This window comes from Micromys minutus (assembly GCF_963924665.1).
Source record: "Micromys minutus genome assembly, chromosome: 29".
Taxonomy (NCBI): domain Eukaryota; kingdom Metazoa; phylum Chordata; class Mammalia; order Rodentia; family Muridae; genus Micromys; species Micromys minutus.
The window spans coordinates 29,336,958-29,357,992 of record NC_137964.1 but is presented as its reverse complement, the minus strand read 5'-3'; the positions used below and the strand labels follow the sequence as shown (position 1 = coordinate 29,357,992).

General features: G+C 47.8%; 1 protein-coding gene across 4 annotated transcripts in view; it reads left to right on the top strand.

The window, feature by feature from the left end:
- Positions 1-21,035, top strand: part of MED13L (mediator complex subunit 13L) — a 189,491-nt gene that overhangs the window by 158,845 nt on the left and 9,611 nt on the right. Inside the window, exons 14-26 of one of the 4 annotated variants that reach the window (XM_080941131.1) lie at positions 2,060-2,159; positions 5,300-5,517; positions 5,772-5,977; positions 8,681-9,630; positions 11,543-11,722; positions 12,081-12,304; positions 13,817-14,009; positions 14,758-15,175; positions 15,772-15,991; positions 16,962-17,150; positions 17,612-17,835; positions 17,949-18,091; positions 20,433-20,591. In XM_080941131.1, coding sequence (XP_080797257.1) covers positions 2,060-2,159; positions 5,300-5,517; positions 5,772-5,977; positions 8,681-9,630; positions 11,543-11,722; positions 12,081-12,304; positions 13,817-14,009; positions 14,758-15,175; positions 15,772-15,991; positions 16,962-17,150; positions 17,612-17,835; positions 17,949-18,091; positions 20,433-20,591 — 3,424 coding nt within the window. Of the gene's footprint in view, positions 1-2,059; positions 2,160-5,296; positions 5,518-5,771; positions 5,978-8,680; positions 9,631-11,542; positions 11,723-12,080; positions 12,305-13,816; positions 14,010-14,757; positions 15,176-15,771; positions 15,992-16,961; positions 17,151-17,611; positions 17,836-17,921; positions 18,092-20,432; positions 20,592-21,035 lie in introns of all 4 variants that reach the window. The other 3 variants (XM_080941129.1, XM_080941130.1, XM_080941128.1) reach the window with 3 other exon arrangements.

The window sequence follows — 21,035 nt, the reverse complement described above, 5'->3', positions numbered from 1 at the left end:
CCGTGCTGGGAAGTAGACACATGAATACAGGGCTGAAAACAAATCAGAATTCTTGGGGAAGTGACCTGAGCTAAGAATCAGGAAGTTCGTGCGCTTGGTCTTCTGTCATCTCTGTCCCTTGGGCTAACGTTAGCACTCACCCGCTCTGGGGATGCTGCAGCTAAATAAGGCACACTCTTCAAAGAACTTAGCTTATTCTATTCATCTATTTACTTAATCTTCCCCTCCATCTATTTTATATAAACTTCTCAGACAATTTGATGATCAGTTCTTTTTCAACAGGTAAACAGACACAATTAACAAGTTTACATATTTGATTAAATTACTGGCTTTATGCTAAAAACACAAACCAGGTAAAATAGCCTATAAATGTTATGGCTGAATTCAGCCTCACACCAGGATCTAAGGATGCTGACCATTACAGTTCAGAGGCAGGGCGGCCTCTAAGGCCCTGGGTTAAGTAGGGATTGATTTCTAACTTTAAACTCAAACATGGCCAATCAACAGACCTCATGCCCTTCAGTGTTGCATAGAGCTACCGAGGGTCACGAGGGGCGGGACATTGGGTGTGTGTGTGTGGAATGAGTCCTGATTGGGCAGCAGATAGAAGCTGCTAGTCACTGTGAACTGGCCAGCACTGGGGTGGGCTCCTGAGGATCTTGTCTGCCTTCAGCACTTCCGGGTTTCTGGTCTCTGCTGAGTGTAGAACTAGGGAGACTCGAGCACTCTCGCCTTTAAGTCCGAATTGCAGAGAACAAGAGTTCTGTGTGTTTGTTTGCATTGGAATACAGGCACCTTAACTTAAATGCCTGCTGCCTGACAGGGAAGGGCAACCCGTGACCACTGACTAGGAGATGCAACTCTCTCCCTTGCTGTTGGTCTGGGCCTTGGAGAGTTCCACTTTTATTTTGGCTACCAGAAAGGTGAGCACAGGCTGAGCTGGGATGGAGGGGCAGGAGAACCTGCTGGGAGCTCCTGGTGCTGATGAGAGCAAAGCATGGAAGGGAGGTAGCTCCATCAGTCAGACAGAAGGAGCAGGAAGGGCGGGCACTGTGACTTCATTCCCTGTACAGGTTATAAATTACTGTTTGGCTTAATGAAGAAAGGGCTCTTTGAGGGATATATTTTAAGTAATATTAAAACACAAAGGAGGTGCTTTCAATTGGATTTTTATCTCTTTGAAATAAGAGGTTCTTCTTTGATTTCTCCTTCAGCATTTATTGATAAAAAATAATTTACCTAGTGAGTGGAAGAGGGAGGGTGGCAGCTGGCTGAGCAGTCAGATGTTTGAATTTACATGTACATTTCAACTATATATTATGTAACTGTAAATAAAAGGTGCAAATAAATAGATCTGTGAGATATATTCTTTTTAAAATTTATTAAATGTGTGTGTGTGTGTGTGTGTGTGTGTGTACACATATATATGAGTATACTGTAGCTGTCTTCAGACACACAGCAGTCACCATGTGGTAAGTTGAACTTAGGACTTCTGGATGAGCAGTCAGTTCTCTTACCTGCCCCAAGATCTATTATCTTATGTTACTGGATATACTTTTTTCTGCGACCCGCCTGTTTGAGTTCTCAAAGGTACTCTTTCCTCGTAAGGAAATCGCCTTGTTCTGAATAACCGGTCAGTTGTCTGCATTCGGAGGTGGAAGCTACCTTTGTGAAGACAGAGGTTAATTTTTAAATGGGAATGATAGAACACAAACCTAGAGCTTTGGAGAGCTCGGGACCCTTGTTTTAGTTTCCTCCACCTAAGGAGGAGGAGCCAGGCCAACAGCCGCAACTGCTGGAATACCCAGCCAGCTGCCATGCTGGCAGAGCTGCCCCAGTACTGACCTGGAGGCAGCATACCTGAAGGCCTATGCGGTCTTCCCACCAGGCCCTGAAAGCAGACTCTCCTGCCTTCTCTTACTGGAGGTGCTTGTTAGCGTGTCCCTGACATTGCTGCCTGGAGGTGGATCTGGGAGTTTCATGAGGACGTACTACTTTATTTTAAAGTGTCAGTCAGTGTGTGCTTCAAAGTGTTCTAACAGTACAACTTTGTTCTCAGGCCGTGTCCCCTGCTCTCCGCTCATCCAAGATGCCTACTGTTGGAACTGAGGAGCGGCCCCCTGGGAAGGACGGAAGAGCTGCTGGCTCTTACCCTCCAAGTAAGTGCAGGAGCCTGAGCTGACATGGTTACCATTGAGAATTCAAATTGAAGAAGTCAGTGCTTCTGAGAAGGCAGGAAGCTGGTCAGAGACAAACCATCCTCATCTGCCATTCTTCTTTTCAAACTAAGGGAAGCCACACCTTAGAGGGCAGGAGGTTTTGTTGGAGGTCACTTTCCCAGTGGGTAACAAGTTACACATTTATTTCAGAGATTGTACTCAAAGAAGTTACAGAAAACACTCTGCTTTCAAAAATTGAATTGACTCCTAGACAGTTTAATTGACATATAGATAATGAATGTCAGGATACGTCATGCTAGGTTTCTCATTGAGGCCCCTGGTGTTAATGCTTTGCACACGGAGGATAGCAGTAGTGTAGTCTTTACCTAAAGGAAACATGGGCCCTTAGTGAGAGGAAAGTCGGGGGGCCCTGCAGACCCTGAGGGAGATGCACCCCATTGCAAATCACCCTGTGATTCCTGCTCATTCACTTCAGCTGGTAATGAGAACAAATTGAGGGGAAAACCACCATGTCACAGGACGAGTCAGAAAGTTTTATGACCCTATAAATGCAGTCTGACTTGCTCAGACGAAGTGGGCTGTGTGCAGAGATTGGATCGTGACAGTTTAAGTAGATCCACAGCTTCGTCTCAAGCATGACATAGGAGGAAATGAATAATGATAGCCAGCCAGTTAAGGTAGGGCTTTTAATTAACTTGAAAGAGGCGTACTTATAGGGTAGGTCAGGTGAGGATTTTACTTGTGCCAGTTAGCCTTACTGTTTCCTTATGAGGGCATACAGCTGGAGACATCACCAAGGCTGGCCACTCACCGCATCTGTCCTGCAGTGTGGTCCTTAGATGGTGTGCTAGCGTTTCATTTTTATGTAAAAGGCAATTGCTTTAGAGTGGACTCAGCATCTGATGCTAAAGTGCAGGCTGTAAGAACGAGTTAAAGATAGGACTGAAATAAAGAGCCAGCGTGGTCCAATGCAAGACCTAAGTGAATCTGGGAGGGAGGGACAGAGACAGACACAGTGGTCCCTTCTCAGCAGTAGCAGTGCAAGCAGTATGGCATGTTTCATCTCTGCTCTGCTTTCCTGACTGCTGCTGAGCTTGAAAGCTAATGTCTGCAAGGGCACTGCCCCAAAGAATACAGAGAAGCTGCGAGCTGGGGCGGCAGCGGAGGGCCCTCTAGAGCTGTGTACTCTACATGTACAACTGGTCAGTTTGTTCCACTTCTCTGTGCTCTCAGTTCCCAGGAGCAACTTGGAGCTACTGCATACATGTGAAGGGAAACGATCCCATGTTACTGATTTGTGTATGTAATAATGAAGAATCAATACACTGAACACACCGGTTGCCTATGGATTTCTTTGAAATTATATTTTTCTGAAGAATGAATCTTAGAGTTTCATTTTGCTTAATTCTGTGCTTGGGCTTCTGCTCTAGACTGAGGCAGAAGGATCCTATGAAACCAGTGGTTTGAGATGGGGCAGAGGGTGTGCGGCAGCTGAGAGGAATAGCAGGGCTCAGCCCTCTACTGTATGGCTGGGATTAAACACTTTGCCACCATTAAGTTAAAAGTTACTCTTTAGAGTGAGGGGTTCCATTCTGGAAACACACTTAAGCTGTTTTACTGTTCCCTGTTGAACTTTCTTTCCCAGCCCTTCCCATCCACTGTGCTGTTCTCTCACCGGCCCTGTTACCCCCATAGAGACTCCTTCTTCAAAGCCTTGTTTGGGTAAAGCTTTTGCTATAGTTAGAAGCTTATTATTCTGATGTATTCTCTAAGAGAATTATGCTTTCATTCATGTTAAACCTGGAGTTGCTCTTTAGCTTGGGGAAATGTTAGAGGTATGGTGTGCATTTCTCAGTTCAGCCTTTGCCCTATAGTAATCTTATCCTTTGTTTGAAATGCAATGCATTGATCTGATTGGAGACCTTCCTTCTGCTTTAGAGTCAGTCACTTGTATGTAGAGTCTCTAATAGTTGGCTTGCCTGGCCACCATAGTTGCAGGCATTTTCAAGTTGTAAATCCTACCACATAGACAGCAAGCAGAGGTGAAGGCTCTGAAAGGTCGCTCACCACCACCTTGACTCAAGCTCCAAGTTGTTCATTTGCTCCTTCCCTGTAGTGAGCTGTTGGAAGCTCTTTTGTCCCAGTGGAAAGCAAGCAAGCCTTATTTATCTGAGGGAGCCTTGCTGCTATGGGGGATGAAGTCGGAGGAAAGATCTATTCTAACCATAGCTGAGCTCTGCCTAGAGGGTGTGGACCCTGGAGACTGTGAAGCCAGAAGCAGTAGCAAGGGCATCATCGGCATAATCTAGTTCATTGTTCATTGCTTAAGGGCTAGGAGCTTAGTTAAATGTTGGGTCTTCAAGAAAGGCCATAGCCATGGAGATGGGAACATCAACAGTAACAATCACAAACTCCTAGTTCAAACACAGGGCACCACCTAGTGGTCATGCTGTATAACCACAACTTGCATCGTAATAGGCACAGCCTGCTTTTGAGAATCAGAACCTTTAACCAGTTCATGAACTGTTTTTGGATATATTGATTCTGTGAAGACAGTGGAAACGGTACTGTAAGTTTCCCCTTCCTTGCTGGGGATGGAATCCAGGAATGTGCACAGGCTTGCTAAGCACTGACTGTAAACTTCTGGTCACTGCCCTGTTGACAGTACTATTAGAATCTGGGTGGTAGTATTAATCCTAACTCTAAAACTATAAGTCTAGGAAGACAGTGTGAGATCATTCCCCAAAGAGCAGGACTGTGATTCAGTCATACCAACTCCCCAGCCTTATTCTAAATAACTTTTCTGTACTATTTTATAAACATTTGGAAATGAAGACAGACTTTCATAATGTAGTTGGATTGCTTTCACTTTCTTCTTGACTCTTTTCCTTCAGTTTTTTTTTTTTTTTTTGAGTCAGTTATTGAAAGAAAATCACACCTTCTGCTGATCCTGTTCACTGCACTAGCATCACACCATGTAATGCAGCACTGGGAAAAGAGGGAGTCCCAGGGGTCTTGAAATCCTGTTAGCCTTGTGTGGGTACTGCTGTGCCTGGCTGCTTGTCACAGCTTTTAGGAATCTTGCTGTTCAGATGCACTTTTAATTTTGTTTTTAGCAGTTGCAGACTTGCAAAGGATGTTCCCCACCCCTCCGTCATTGGAACAGCATCCTGCATTTTCTCCTGTGATGAATTATAAGGATGGAGTAAGTTCAGAGACAGTAACTGCATTGGGCATGATGGAGAGTCCTGTGGTCAGCATGGTCCCCACACACCTCACAGAGTTCAGGATGGAAGTGGAAGATGGCTTAGGAAGTCCCAAGCCAGAGGAGATAAAGGTAATAGTCAGTGTGTGGGCTTCTCCAAGGCTGGGTAGTTTCTCAGTGGGCTTCCATATGAGTGCACCAGGAGCACATCTGTCACTTCATGATGGCTGCTTCATCACCAGTGTTGAAATTAGATCTTTTTACTTAGACCTTGGAGAGAACTATTGAATTGCAGTAGATTCTGTGCCTGGGTTTTATGAAGCACCGAGCAACCATGACTGGCTCCAGTTTGCCAGCATTAAACCAGCCCCATTTCATTGTCACAGGACTTCTCCTATGTGCACCAAGTGCCGCAGTTCCAGCCTTTTGTGGGCTCTTCCATGTTTGCTCCACTGAAGACTCTGCCAAGCCATTGCCTGCTGCCTCTGAAGACACCTGACGCCTGTCTGTTCCGGCCCTCATGGGCAGTTCCTCCTAAAATGGAACAGCTGCCCATGCCCCCTGCAGCCTCTTCCATTAGAGACGGTTATAAGTACGTGCAAGACTCTACCACTTACCATATGTGATGCCACCTTACTGTTTTCTGAGTACTTGTCACAGGGTCACAGTAGCTCAGTCTCTGACACTGGTTTCTTGCTTACTCTTGCTTTTGACCATGTTGTCTTTTGTAGGACTGTGTGTTTATTTTTTAATGAAATTTCCTGAAATTTTCTCCCTCCCTCCCTCCCTCCCTCCCTCCCTCCCTCTTCCCCCCTTCTCTCTCTCTCTCTCTCTCTCTCTCTCTCTCTCTCTCTCTCTCTCTCGTGTGTGTGTGTAGATAAATTAAGATTATTTCAGAGAGCTCTGTGTAAGTCTAACCTGGTGTTTGCCATAGAATCTGCATTTGATTGGAGTTGCTGCTGTTTGTCAGTAGGAGGAGGAGCTTTGCTTTGTGTAAGGTAATGGTTTCAGTGTGGGACTGTAAAATTGGGTAACGCAGTAACAGATTGAGGTATGGTAGGGAAAGGGAGAAATGGCTGGTGACTTGGACATCCCATACTGCCTGGAGAAACAGTACTTGTATCAGCAGTGTTGACTCTGCTTTCTTTGAAAGAGATCTTTTTACTAAATAAAGCAAAAATTTACAAATGCAAATGTGTGTGGGGCCACATGCATGTGTGGATGGATAAACAAGTAAGTGCAGCTGAGTAAGAGGCCTGTGCTTTACCCAGGCTCGCTGCAGGAACTGTGGAGATGAGTGGGCTCTGGCACATGCCCCTTCTCAGGGACTGTTGTCAGACATTAAAACATTAGCAGCTAACTGAATGATAAGCCTTAGGAGCAAGTAAAACAGTTTTCTGGTCACGTCTGTGATAGACACCAGCAGTTTACATGGTCAGTGTTAGGATGAGGGGGTGGGCAGAAAGGTGACAGAAAAACCCCAGACTTGGAAGCCCATGCCATGTGACAGTTCTGCCTTCTGAAAAGACTGTGGGCTTGAGGGACCCTGGGCCTGGATCTTCTGCTTCTTATAGTGGGATTATAACTTTGGGAAGACTCCAGCAGCCAATGGCTACAGACTGCAGTGGGGAGGGGAGAGGGCTGCGCGGCCAGCTGCCCTGTGAGTACTTGGCCTAGCTGCTGCCAAGCTCCATGTGGGCTCTAGCTGCTGAGTGAGATCCTGAAGCCTCAACCCCAGACTCTCTGGACAGGTTCTGATAGTCTTCACACTCTGAGTTGTCACTCCCACCCATTATCCTCACCCTGTGCCCTCTGCAGCAGAGATTAGACTGGTAGCGCTGCGGAGCCTGTGGGACAGGAAGGTGCTTCTGTCCACATTATCTGATGTGCTCTGGGGTCCAGGGGCTGTTTTACCAAGCAGCACAGCTCTGCACTGTCAGGGTCCTGATGTGCTCTCCAGTGCCCACCATGCTGGGGTCACCTGTCACACTTGCCACACTTGCTGGTGCCTGCTTCAGGTCTGCTGCAGGTCATGTCAACTTCTGTCTCTCTGCTGACCACCCCACTTTTCACACAGGATTGGTCTTCAGTTCATCCTTAATGAACAGGGAAGAATGAGGCTGCTAAGTAAGATGAAGTGCTTTCTACTCAGGGAACAAGCAACATGTTTAGATTTCAGTTAGCAATCATGGCTCTGTTTTGATTCAAACTGCAGAATCATTTTAGAATTTTTTGACCGAGAAATTTTAAAGGAACGTGATAAGTGTGCAGATAGTTATTTATTGCACCATTCAGTTTCTCTATCAGCTTTTGTCAGAACCTAAGAAATGTCATGTATGTCATTTTATGTCAGGGTTTATATGAATACCACCTGATTTAGATACCTGGGCCCATGACCCAGGCTCTGAAGGGCACAGACTGTGGAAGCAAATTGACGTGTAGCTCACTGAGGAGCAGGGGCTTCATGTGTCAAGTCATTAGGACTGAAATACTTGCTGTGCCTGAGGCCTTGCGAGTGCACGGTGAGTAAGCCTCTGTGTGCACTATCTCCAGGCCTGTGGGAGTGTGTTGAGCATGTGTTTCTAGTGGTGGAACATGCAAACACTGCATAGGTGGTCTCCTTTCCTGCCTGGCTACTCTTCCCAAGGATGTCCAACTCTGGAATGCATGTGATTGTGTGTAATATATGACATTGAAGGATGAAGGGGACTGAGCGAAAGAGGACCTTGGTCCAGACTGCTGGGTGACACTAAACTCCGTACTGGGCAGACAGACAGATGGGCACAGCAGTCATACAGTGTGGGGGCACGAAATCCTTACCAGGGCTGCCCTCTAAATTAGGAAAGCACCACATTTGAATGTGTACTTGCTTACAGCTACTTCCATACCATTACAGAATTACAGCCTCCATAAAGTGCATAGGCAGGCTCTCAGTTCCAAAGCCCGCAGAGACATAGCTGCAGAGCAGCTGCAAGCCCAGCCCTGCAGCATTAGTCCTTATAAAACCCCCACAGCTTTCTCCATGCCACTGCCACGCATGCTTCCCAGCAGGTCAGGTGAGGACTGTGTAGTGTGGATTGTGTGGAAAGATGTGTGTGTGTGTGTGTGTGTGTGTGTGTGTGTGTGTGTGTTTTCTCGTGCTCTGCCCTTCTCCCCTTCCTTCCCTCTCTCCCTCCTTTTTTCTTTTGTTTTCGAAGAGAAAATTACAGATGCTCAGTGCAAGGCTGTGGTGTGGGGTGTGTGGGGTGGCTTCTGCCTGTGCACCTCCCTCACTGCTACCTCGTGTCTATTGCAGTAATGTGCCTAGTGTCGGGAGCCTCGCAGACCCAGACTATCTGAACACACCACAGATGAACACGCCTGTGACGCTCAACAGTGCTGCCCCTGCCAGCAACAGTGGAGCCGGAGTTCTCCCATCTCCAGCTACCCCTCGATTCTCTGTCCCCACACCACGAACCCCCAGGACTCCAAGAACTCCCAGAGGCGGGGGCACTGCTAGTGGCCAGGGGTCTGTGAAATACGACAGCACGGATCAGGGGTCACCAGCTTCCACACCCTCTACCACAAGGCCCCTTAACTCTGTGGAGCCTGCCACCATGCAGCCAATTCCTGAGGCCCACAGTCTCTATGTCACCCTGATTCTGTCAGATTCCGTGATGAATGTCTTCAAGGACAGGAACTTTGACAGCTGCTGCATTTGCGCCTGCAACATGAACGTCAAAGGGGCAGATGTCGGGCTGTACATCCCCGACTCCTCCAAGGAGGACCAGTATCGTTGCACCTGTGGGTTCAGTGCGATCGTGAACCGGAGACTGGGTTACAACTCGGGGCTCTTCCTCGAAGATGAGCTAGATATTTTTGGGAAGAATTCTGACATTGGCCAAGCTGCAGAGAGACGCCTGATGATGTGCCAGTCCTCCTGCCAGTCCACCTTGCTTCCTCAGGTGGAGGGCTCCCGGAAAGCCCCAGAACCCCCCATAAGCCTCCTCCTCCTCCTTCAGAATCAGCACACACAGCCCTTCGCTTCTCTCAGTTTCCTGGATTACATCTCCTCCAGCAGTCGCCATGCTCTCCCCTGTGTGAGCTGGACTTATGACCGAGTGCAGGCAGACAACAACGACTACTGGACAGAGTGTGTCAACGCACTGGAACAGGGGAGGCAGTACGTGGATAATCCCACAGGCGGGAAAGTGGACGAGGCTCTGGTGAGAAGTGCCACCATACACTGTTGGCCGCACAGCAACGGTAGGTGTCCCAGAGGGCAGACTTCCATCAGACTTCCATTATCTTGCTGTACATGATAACCAAAGGACTGGAAGTGAGGGCTGGGCTGTGTCCTCTGCATAGAGGGTGGGCTGCCTTCTGCTAAAGCTTTTGGAGACTTAACCATTCCATTACACTACAGACAGGTGGTGCATCCTGGCAGCTTGTGGCCAAGTGTGTAAAACTGATGGTTAACATTCCTACCTATGGGGATCCAGCCATCCTGCAGTATGCAGTTGCCATGATGTTTCTTCCTGAAACCAACCACACATGTCCCGAGTATTTTCTCCTTCTGGTTTCTCAGTATGCTGCAGATCAGTGACCACATATGACTTTGCTGTGGCTACAGGGGCACATCCCAGGGGTGTGTGCTATTTAAAATTGCCAATCAGCCACAGTCTAGTTTAGTAATAGAGCTCATGGTTTGCGTGTTCAAAGCCCATGGTTCAGTGCCTAGCACTGTGGGGAGAAGGGGAAACCTACCTCCAGCTGACACCCATGTTTGGAATTGGACGTTACAAATGCTGAGTAGGCAGCTCCCCTGCTGCTCTAGGATACATATGGGCATAAATGGTGGCAAAGGGACAAAGTCTGTTTGGGAGAGGGACTATTACATATTAAATAAGCACACAGGAATCATGTGGAAGCAAGTTGTGAGTGAGGGAAACACGAGGCAGGGGACCCCTCCCCTTCCCCCATCCCTTCCCCCTCCCCTTGGGAGGTCAGGGCTGCCCCTGAGCAGGCAGCAGCAATTACACTGAGGTTGCACAGTGGCACTGAGCTCTGTGGTGCTCAGGTTCCCACAGAGAACAGAGAGGGCTGAGAAATAAGGGCCACTGTGGGACAGAGGCTTCATCCAAAGAACAGGAAAGTCATCAGTCATGGGAGGCATTTTAAAATGATAGCAACATCACATTTATGAAGGTAAATGAAGGACAGACAGAAGTCTGCATTCTCTCCAGACTGTAGGATGAGGAGAGGAAGTACCAAGGACAGATCTGGGGACTTTGCCTCAGGACAAAAAAGTGCCTGTACTCCCAAGTAAAGGACCCGAGTTAAGTCCGCAGCATCCACATCAAAGTACCCACAAAACAGGGGATTTGATGACCTCATCTGGCCTCTGTGGGCACATACACTCCTGTGTGATAAAACTTTTTATTTAGATTTTTGTGTATGAATGCTTTGCCTGCATATATGTCTGTGCACCGTGTGCATGCCTGGTTCCTGCAGAGGTCGGCAGAGGTCAGAGGATCCTGCAGAGCTGTAACTACAAGTGGCTGTGAGCCACCCTGTCAGTGCAGGTACTTGAACCCCAGTCCTCTGCAGGAGCAAGTGCTCTTGACTGCTGAGCCATCTCTCCAGCCCCAATTTACAGTCTTAATAAAAGGAATCGTTACATAGCGAAGATAAATACTAGCTTGCTGTAGGGTGGAAAGAAGTAGGTACATTTCAGAGCTGTCTGGAAAGTAGAATAGGCCTCTTTCTCTATAAAGCAGTCAGGATTTCCAAGGATATTTTGCAAGGTTTTCTAGGTCTCTTCCTTTATGTCCCCTTGTCCCCAACAGTGATGTGTAAATGAAAGGAATGTGGAAACTAAGGAAGCTTTGTGCTCCTCTGTCTTCTGAAAAATCTTGGAAACAGGTTTATATGATAGGAAAAAAATAAGATCTCTTTACTTCTTTTACACAGTGTTTTCAATTTAATGCTTCCAAGTAGAGTAACTACTTCTCTCTGAACTCCTGTTAGCAAGTGGCCTGTTCTTTTCTTTAGTTTGGAAGAGCTTTTCTCTTGATTCCCAGATTACCTATCTCCTAGAATGCAGACCCAGGATGGCATCTAGCAGGGGACACACATCCCTGACGTCCTTGCCCTCTGCTCTTTTCTCCTCTCACAGTGCTGGACACGAGCATGCTCTCATCCCAAGATGTGGTGCGCATGCTGCTTTCCCTGCAGCCCTTCCTACAGGATGCTATCCAGAAGAAGCGCACAGGCAGGACCTGGGAGAACATCCAGCACGTGCAGGGGCCGCTCACTTGGCAGCAGTTCCATAAGATGGCAGGGCGTGGGACGTACGGTGAGTGAGCCTGGGTGTTTCTGAACTTTCTTTATGCTTCCATGCTCTGGGTGCTGCAAGGTCTGGCCTCCCTGGTCATGGGGGGCCTCTGCCTCAGCCCATGGTGCCTGTCATCCGGCTTCTGGGTTTGCTTGGCCTCCTGCTCCATGGCCAGGATCTCTGTTGTATTCAAGCACACTGAAGCAGTGTGCCTGTTAACTAAACCTGGCTTGCTGCCTTCTGCCTTCAGTGAGCTGATAGCAGGAGGCCCTTAGAACATGTACGAGGCTCCCATGGCTCAGACACTGGGTCAGGGGCTGCCAAGCTGTCCAGCATGGGAAGAGACTCATGTTCCTTCCTAAACAGCACTGTCTTCCAGGTTCAGAAGAGTCTCCTGAGCCCCTGCCCATCCCTACTCTGCTGGTGGGCTACGACAAGGAGTTCTTGACCATCTCACCCTTCTCCTTGCCCTTCTGGGAGAGGCTGCTCTTGGAGCCCTATGGGGGCCACCGTGATGTTGCTTATATTGTGGTGTGTCCAGAAAATGAGGCCTTGCTCGAAGGAGCCAAAACTTTCTTCAGGGACTTGAGTGCTGTGTATGAGGTGAGCATGTTGTGCGGCTCCTTCTGCTCCATGGGGCCTGCATCTGACTGTAACTGGAGGAACGAACCTGGAGCTCCATCTGAAAGAGAATTTGTTGTAAATAAGGATGAATCATGGGCCTGTAGACCTAGGAGGCACATGAACTTCGTGTTTCCATTTTGACTATAAGAGATCCAGAAAGTGTACTAGAAACATTTACCTTGAAAATGTCAGAATTGGAGGATAAATTTAATGGGTTATGCTCTGTTGTGCTTTAACATAACACTAAGTTCATCTTAATACTAAAATCTGGTAGATTAGAAATCTGGTAGCCATACTGATATGAAAAGCAGGAAGGTGGTTTTGCATCTTTAGTGAATAAGCCCCTTCAGTTGTGACAGGCCTGACTCCTTGATGTCTTGTGCTGAAGTGCCAAGGCCTGGCTCGTGTAAATTAGTACCAGAGTGCTGACAGCATGAAACAAAACGGGTATTTGCTAAAGCATTTCGGATGCTGGCTAGCTCCTGTGAGTGCCGCAGAAGCGTTTGAAAATAAGACCTAGCGGCGTATCAACTGTCCTCTAGGACAGAGCTCACCCTCTGGCTGAAGAAGGAGGTGAGGGGATGCTGACAGTGAGTGGCATGTGTTCAGCACAAAGTGAACCTTTGGATGCTGTCACTTCTGACCATTGTCTGCTCTGTGGGTACAAGACACTGTTAAGTCACAATTAGCTATCAAAGACAACTTGTCTCCCTTCTGAATGAACCACTGGCCTGATCTAAGGTTTTGTGGCTTGCTGGGTCTGTTTAGGTATACCATCCCTGCTCTGAAGGAGCTGCAGGCAGTAGTCTCCTGCTCATGACTGTCCCCTGGGAGTATTGGGTTTTCTGTGGCTGTGGTAAGACACACTGGTAAAGAACAACACTATGAAGAAGAGGAAAGGTTTCAGCTTACAGGTTACAGCCCATGGTGGAGGGAAGTCGGACAGGAAGCTGGAAGCAAGAACTGAAGCAGAGGCCATGGGAGAACACTGCTTGCTGGCTTGCTTTCTCTGTCTTGTTCAGTTGTCTTTTTATGCATTCCCTGAAGTGGGTTGTGCCCTCATGCATCCATCATTAATCTGGAAAATGCCCCTCAGGCCAATCTGATGGAGGTATTCCTTTATTGAGATCCCCACTTACCAGATTAGTCTAGGTTTGTGTCAGGTTGACCAAAGTTAAGCAACACAGGGAGCTGCCCCCTCTGCAGCTACAGTAAGGGGAATATAGTCCCTTCCTGGCCAGGCAGAAAGTCCCCTTGTTAGAGCTGATTTCATGAACTCTCTGCCCACTCTCCTGTGAGTATGCTAGTAGCTTCTGACTCTTAGAGAGTGGTCAGCACACTGCCTCTTTAGAGGACCACACCCAGGGTTGGAAGGACAGAGCAGTTTCAGGGACTCAGTGTCTGCCAGGGAAGGCCAGTTGCTGATGCCAGTGTGCTTGCATGCTTCTGTGGAGGGTGGCTGCTGTCAGTGACCCTCTCATGTGTTGTCAGATGTGTCGGCTGGGACAGCACAAGCCCATCTGCAAAGTGCTCCGTGACGGGATCATGCGTGTGGGCAAGAGTGTGGCGCAGAAGCTGACTGAGGAGCTTGTGAGCGAGTGGTTTAACCAGCCATGGAGCAATGAGGAGAGTGACAATCATTCCAGACTCAAACTTTATGCTCAAGTTTGCCGCCATCACCTAGGTAACCGGGAAAATGATGGGATTGGAGAGTTGGTGAAGTACAGTGGCAAAGTCTTTTCCCTCCCTGGCAGTTGCAGCATTACGGTTCTTTGTCTCCCACCTTTGCTGTTTGTATTCTGGGAGGGTTCCTCTTCCTCTTTTTCCTCCTCCTCTTCTTCCTCTTTCTTCTACTCTTCCTCCCTTCCTCCTCCTTTTCCTCCTGCTCTTTTCTTCCTCCTCTTCCTTCTCCTCCCTTCTCTCTCCTTCTTCCTCCTACCTCTTTCTTTCTCCTCCTCCTTTTATTTTATTTATTTATTTATTTTTATTGTAGCTGACCTGGAACTTACTATGTGGGTAGACCTGCCTCTGCTTTCTAAGTGTTGGCACTGAGGTGTCTACCACCATGCCTGGCTAAATCCTGATTTTTATGTGATGTATGTTCTTACAAGTTTGCTCATTGGAATTATATGTGCTGACAGCCATTTTGAAAACAGCAGCGTTTCTTGACATTAGCTGCTTAAGCTTGAAGAAAACTTTGAGAGCTTGCAAAGCTGCATATACACAGCTAAAGGGTCCATTTCTCAGTGACATCAGAAAAGGAGACTTGTTAGGAACAATTTCTTTTCTGTCTCTGGCTGTAAAACCAAGTGTAGAATCGACAAATTGTTTTGTGTGCATTCAGCCATTTGCATAGGAGTTTATATTCATATGTGATGGCAGTATCCAAGATGACTGCTAGCGACACTAAGGTCATTTTTGTCTTTCTTCAGCACCTTATTTAGCCACTCTGCAGCTCGACAGTGGCCTGCTGATGCCACCTAAGCACCAGAGCCCACCAGCAGAAGCACAGGGACAAACCACGCCTGGGAATGCTGGGACTTTACCTTCAAATTCAGGCTCAGGAGCACCTCTGGCTGGCAGTGCATTCAACCCGACCTCCAGCAGCTCTGCAAACCCTGCAGCAAGTAGTTCATCTGCCTCCTCTGGGCCGCCAGGCTCCTCAGCTGCCTCTGCCCCAGGCATCACTCAGATGAACACTACCTCTTCTTCAGGATTCAGTGGTGGTGTTGGAGGGCAGAACGCCAGTGCTGGGGGCAGCTCCACTGATCGAACCCCAGGGAATGTGGCTTGCGGAGACACTGAGCCTGGGCAGAGCTGCACCCAGCCCTCACAGGATGGACAAGACAGGTGTGTTTGTGTCTTACAACCAAGTGAACTTTCATCTTGGTCGCAACCCTTCACCCCACCTCACACACACACTTTCTCTCAGAGCCTAGTCGAACGCTTCTTCCATTCTTGCCAATACGAACTGACAAGTGCTGCTCTAAGCGTGCACTAGAGATGGAACCAGTAGTCAGCATGCTCATTACTGGGTTCATTAAGTAGTAGTGTTTAAAACCTTTGTGTGCACTGTTAACAGAGAATAAAGAGATCAGAAAAATATGGTTCAGACTAACATGGATACGAGTGTCCTGTTCTAACACACTCAGGACTAGACATGTTTGCAGAGTTTGGAACTTGGGGATATATGCATAGGCCCTACTAGCCAGAGTCCTTCACCTGACAGTTTGAAATCCGAGACCCCAGAGTTGTGGGTATCACATAGCAGCTTTTGGCTTCTGTACTGCTGTCTGTTTCCTGTCTCATCTTTAAACGTTGGTCCTGGTGTGTGGCATGTGCTGATGCACTGGGTCATTGCCTGGGGGCTCAGCGGGCTCTGTGATTGATTTGTTCCATAGAGTTTGTCTTTGCCGTGAGAGCCTCACACCTGATTCTCTCTCCAGTGTCACAGAGAGGGAGAGAATAGGAATCCCCACGGAGCCCGACTCTGCAGACAGTCATGCCTACCCTCCAGCCGTTGTCATTTACATGGTGGACCCCTTCACATACACTGCAGAGGAGGACTCCAGCTCTGGAAACTTCTGGCTGTTGAGCTTGATGCGCTGCTACACGGAGATGCTGGATCACTTACCCGAGCACATGAGAAGCTCGTTCATTCTCCAGGTTGCTGTTGACTAGCTTGCTTTACTTTCTGCTGCTTTCTGCTTCTGTGAGATGGGCTTCTGAGTCCTTTGAGCTGCAGATCTGTGAGCCTGCATAGAGCAGTCTCCTTCAGGGCTCTAGTTCAGATCCAGCCATCATTTCCATCCTAGTGCATTTCTACACTTGTCTCTTTGCAAGGTCAGGGTTCTCATTTTCTGGTTAACATGGGAACATTTTTCCTGGGCGACTTGTCATAAGAAGGCTCTGTTGTCCTGAGGGTCCCACTGTGGTACTGAGGCTGGCCTCCAGCTTCTGATGGCCCAACCTCTGCAGTGCTGAGACTGGGCCTGCTCCAGATAGCACAGTGGACATTATATGTTGGCCATGCTCATGCAGGTCTACATTTGGTGTGTGCTCACTTTTCCCACTGGTGTAAAAGAAGCCTAGCATACTGGTGCATTGTTCTTCAGTCCAATCTTTAAAAGTGGATTCTCAAATGTAGACATGGAAATGTCATTTTCCAAAATGCTCACCGTTGCTTCCTGAGCAGGGTGTGATCACACCTATTCCCCTGCACTTGCACTAGATTTAAAATGAAGTACAGTTAACTGTTCCGTACAGTGGTGATGGCTCCTCATCGCTTTATTGAGAGCTGTGCTGTAGAGTGAAGGATTGAAGTTACAGTGAACTGTAGCGTGCTGTGTCAAATGTACAAATGGGCATGCCCTAAGATGCAAGCTTTAAAGTAGGAGGCCCGTGGGATGGGATTGTCCCGTCCTCAAGGAGACTGACATGCCTGTACTACTCTTCTCATGGACATTTGACAAACAGCTTTTATGTCACTGAGAGAAATTAGGGTGTAGTCATATTTGACACTTACATTATGGAGTTAAGGTTCCTTCTTTCCACTGTAGCCGTAAGCCCGTGCCTTCTCATTTTCCAGCTGTCTGGCTTGTAAGGTTTTGAGCTGACTTCCACTTGTGTCTTGTAGATTGTGCCTTGCCAGTACATGCTGCAGACAATGAAGGATGAACATGTTTTCTATATTCAATACTTGAAGTCCATGGCGTTTTCAGTGTACTGCCAGTGCAGGCGGCCTCTGCCTACACAGATCCACATCAAATCCCTCACGGGCTTTGGGCCCGCAGCCAGCATTGAGATGACCCTCAAGAACCCAGAGGTGAGTTTTGGAAAGAGAGTCATTTTCTGCCACAGTGTAAACCAGGGCACCTCTCCTGCCTGTCATCCTAAAGCTATGTCTCTGTACCTTGCCAGTCTCAAGTTTGCTGCCTGTGACTCCAGATCCTCCTGAGGCTGCACATAATGGACATTATTGTGGCCTCGGTTTCTGTTCTTTTTTACTTTCTAATACAGTAGTTTCTTTTAATCAAACATTGATGGCTTATATCATTTACTAGACAGGTGTTTTAAACAACTAAGCCACAGGGCCCCATAGTTGATGCATTTTAAAGCCTACTTCACTGTGTCTTCATTGCTAGCTGAGTGTTTAGTCTTGGAGAGGAGGTGGTGAGACAGTCTGTTGTCATCACTCCCCGTTTTCTTCCCTTGCTGCTGCTCTGGGTTATTGTAATGCTGTTTCAGTTGGCCTTGTGCTGATAATAAACTTGATTCTTATTTCAGCGGCCCTGTCCAATCCAGCTTTATTCCCCTCCCTTTATATTGGCCCCAATCAAAGACAAGCAGACAGAGCCCGGAGAGACCTTTGGTGAGGCGAGCCAGAAATACAATGTGCTCTTTGTGGGCTATTGTCTGTCTCATGACCAGCGCTGGCTCTTGGCATCCTGCACTGACCTGCATGGGGAGTTACTGGAGACCTGTGTTGTAAACATTGCTTTACCAAGCAGGTGAGATCCCTTGCTGATTGGGTTGGCTTCTGTTAAATTTGGGCTTAGAAATGTGTGCCCTGCCATGTGACCACTGACTTGGGTAGGACTCTTTCTGTTCCTCTCTCTGTCAGGTCACGGAAGAGCAAAGTGTCTGCACGTAAGATTGGGCTTCAGAAGCTATGGGAATGGTGCCTGGGGATTGTCCAGATGACATCTCTGCCCTGGAGAGTCGTCATTGGCCGCTTGGGGCGGCTCGGCCACGGGGAGCTGAAAGGTGAGCAGACGTAGGAGCAGAGGAGACTGAGCGGAGCAAGGACTCGAAAGTTGCCCTGAAGGCCAAAACTCAGGACCGTGACTGTCATACATGTGAGGGGATAAACCAGAAGTTTAAAAACTCTGTGGTTCCACCCTTCCCCAGTCACTTAAACAAACAATTGTAAATGGAAAATGGAAAGCATGTTTCATTAGTATAAAGTGATAGTTAGATTTTATAACGTTACATATTAAGGCAGTAAAAAAGTTAGGATTAAGACAACATCTATCAGAGATTGTGATTGTCAAAGTCCTATGGAAGAACAGCATCCAAGGCTGGAGAGATGGCTGGGTGTGTAAGTGCTTGCTGTGTAAGCATGACGGCCTGGGTCAGATCTTCAGCAGGTTCCCTGAGGTCTCACAGCACACCCGCTGATCCTCCGGCTCCTGCAGTCTTCCTACCTACCTTCCACAGGGTTCACAGGGTTCCCTGAACCTTAGGTGCAGGAATCGTCATATAGGTTACAGTCTCACCACCATGACTGCCTGGACATGGCTTGGGCAGTAGACATGTTAACATCCACGTGCACAGGACCACAGGCGACTAAGGGATAAGAGTGTAGCAATTGACTGTCCACTACACTTGAGTAACACATGCGTAACATCTAGACCGAGCACATTGGATTTAGGATTACATATGTACATAGTGTACACAGGCGCATGGAGCAACTAAGAGGAAAAAGACTGAGTGAAAGACAGTAAGGAGATGTATGTGGAAGGGTTGGGGGGATAATCAAATATTATAAGTTCAATAGAAGCATTAACGAGAAAGAAGGCATACATCACAGAGTGGACAGTGTCCTTGCTGAGGCCCGAGAGTACAGTTTTCTCTTACAGAGCAGTTGCTCAGTTTGAACTTGTTGAGTTCTTCCCGTGTGAAGTCAGAACAAGCAGAAGAACTAATGAATGGTTGTGTCTGTGTGACTGACACAGGCAGCAGACTGTAGTTCATTCTGGCGCCTGTGTTAGAGTGAGTGTGCTGTTTGACTACAGGAAGTGCAAGCCGGGCACTGGAATCCCTGGAATTAAACCATTGAGAGAGGCAGAGCCCACATGCAAGCTGCTACTGGTAGGACAGATCTGTACTCGAGTTTCAGACTTAGAGCCATGTGTGCACACTGCAGTGTTTGCCAGACAGAGGGCATTTCTTCTAGTCACACCTGATGTGGACTGGGAGAAAATGGGACCTTTTATGTTTTAAACAGCACTGCACTAATAATGAGTCTTTATCAGTAGCCTGGAGGCTGACACGTCAGGGTTCCTCCCATCACTTCTGTCAGATTGGCTCTCTTCCTCCTCACTCTGCGTTTCAGTCAGTCTTCCCTCTTAAAGGCTTTCAGCTATTCATAAATAACCCTTGGGACAGTGGGGGAATAATAGACAAGAAGCACGGTGAACGTGTTGTCTGTCACTTGGCACTTTAGAAAATGATTAAGGCCTCCTCCTTGTAAGATTGTGGGAAGGGGTGAACTCTCTTTTCTTGCCCCTTAAGGGGAGAGAAAGCCTGACTGGCTGAAGGAACCAAACAGACGGCGGAAGCACGTGTGCACCTTCCAGCTGACCTGGGGCTCCTGTGGAGCCATGGGCTGAGTGAGGTCATGGAGAGGCCCCCAGCTTCTGGGCAGCCCTCCTGTCTGCTGATTAGCTGCCACTGTTTGCCTGGACGAGCTTGGCCTTGTTACTGCTATGGTGCTCACACCTGTCTTCTGCCATTTGAAGATGTTTTCTTCCTGTTCTCAGCCACTTTTTCCTCTCCCATTCTACAATGACTACCATTAGAAATATAAGTACACTGCCCTGTCCTTGCCCTGGGAAGAACTGTGTGACTAGGAAAGCCTGCAGCTGAGCACTGTGTGCTTGGTAGGTGTGATGTGACATCAGAGGACAAGCTTATACTAGGACTTGACACTTAGACACAGTGCCACTGACCCATCAGTATTGCTTAAATCCAGTGCTTCTCTTAGACACAGTGAACAGTGTCAGAGGGAAGTGAAAAATTAGACCCTGGGGAAAATAGCTAGCCCAGGGTAGCCCAGCCAAGACAGACCTCAGCACTGAAAGGATTCTAGAACCTGGATCTGCCAGGGTCTGTTGCAGGTACTGTAGGCAGGATGGCCGCCTCCGGAAGAGCAGGCTTTTGTTTCTGTGTCAATGCAGTGAGATATAGGATATATAGCAGGGGCTAAACAGAAAACTCTATTTCCTTTAGGACTGGGTCACAACAGTTACATTTCCAAGCAAAACTGACAGATGTGTGAGGCACCGTGTAAACTTGTAACACTGTTTGTGATGTCTGACTTTAGATTGGAGTATCCTCCTTGGAGAATGTTCACTGCAGACAATCAGCAAACAGCTCAAGGATGTGTGCCGCATGTGTGGGATCTCTGCTGCAGACTCTCCTTCTATCCTTAGTGCCTGCCTGGTTGCCATGGAGCCCCAGGGGTCCTTTGTAGTGATGCCAGGTAAATTGTCTCTTGTCAGTTACATTAATTAGGTATTTTATAAGCCCAGTACATTCAAACTTCCATCCATGGATAAATACAAGATGTAAGTATTGTGTTTCTACAGAAGCTTATGTTTTGACCTAGAAAAAGAGACCATCTGATATCTTCCCAGGGGAGGATTTAACTGTCTTTGTTGACCACAGCCTGGGAGGAAGATGAAGTCCTGGGTACAGGTGAATGCTAAGAAAGCCATGGCTGCCATGTGTCTAACCCTAGTCTCTCATTGTCATAGGAGCTCACCCTCCAGAAAACCTCTAGATACCAGTGTGGCACCTCGGGAAGGGTTTTGGTCTCTGCTGTTGTTGAGAAGTGGAGCAAAGAGAAGAGCATTTAGCATAGAACCAGACATGAGTGAGCTCTGGGGGCTGTTGGGACTTGGGCTGCAGAAGCTTTGTGACTGCA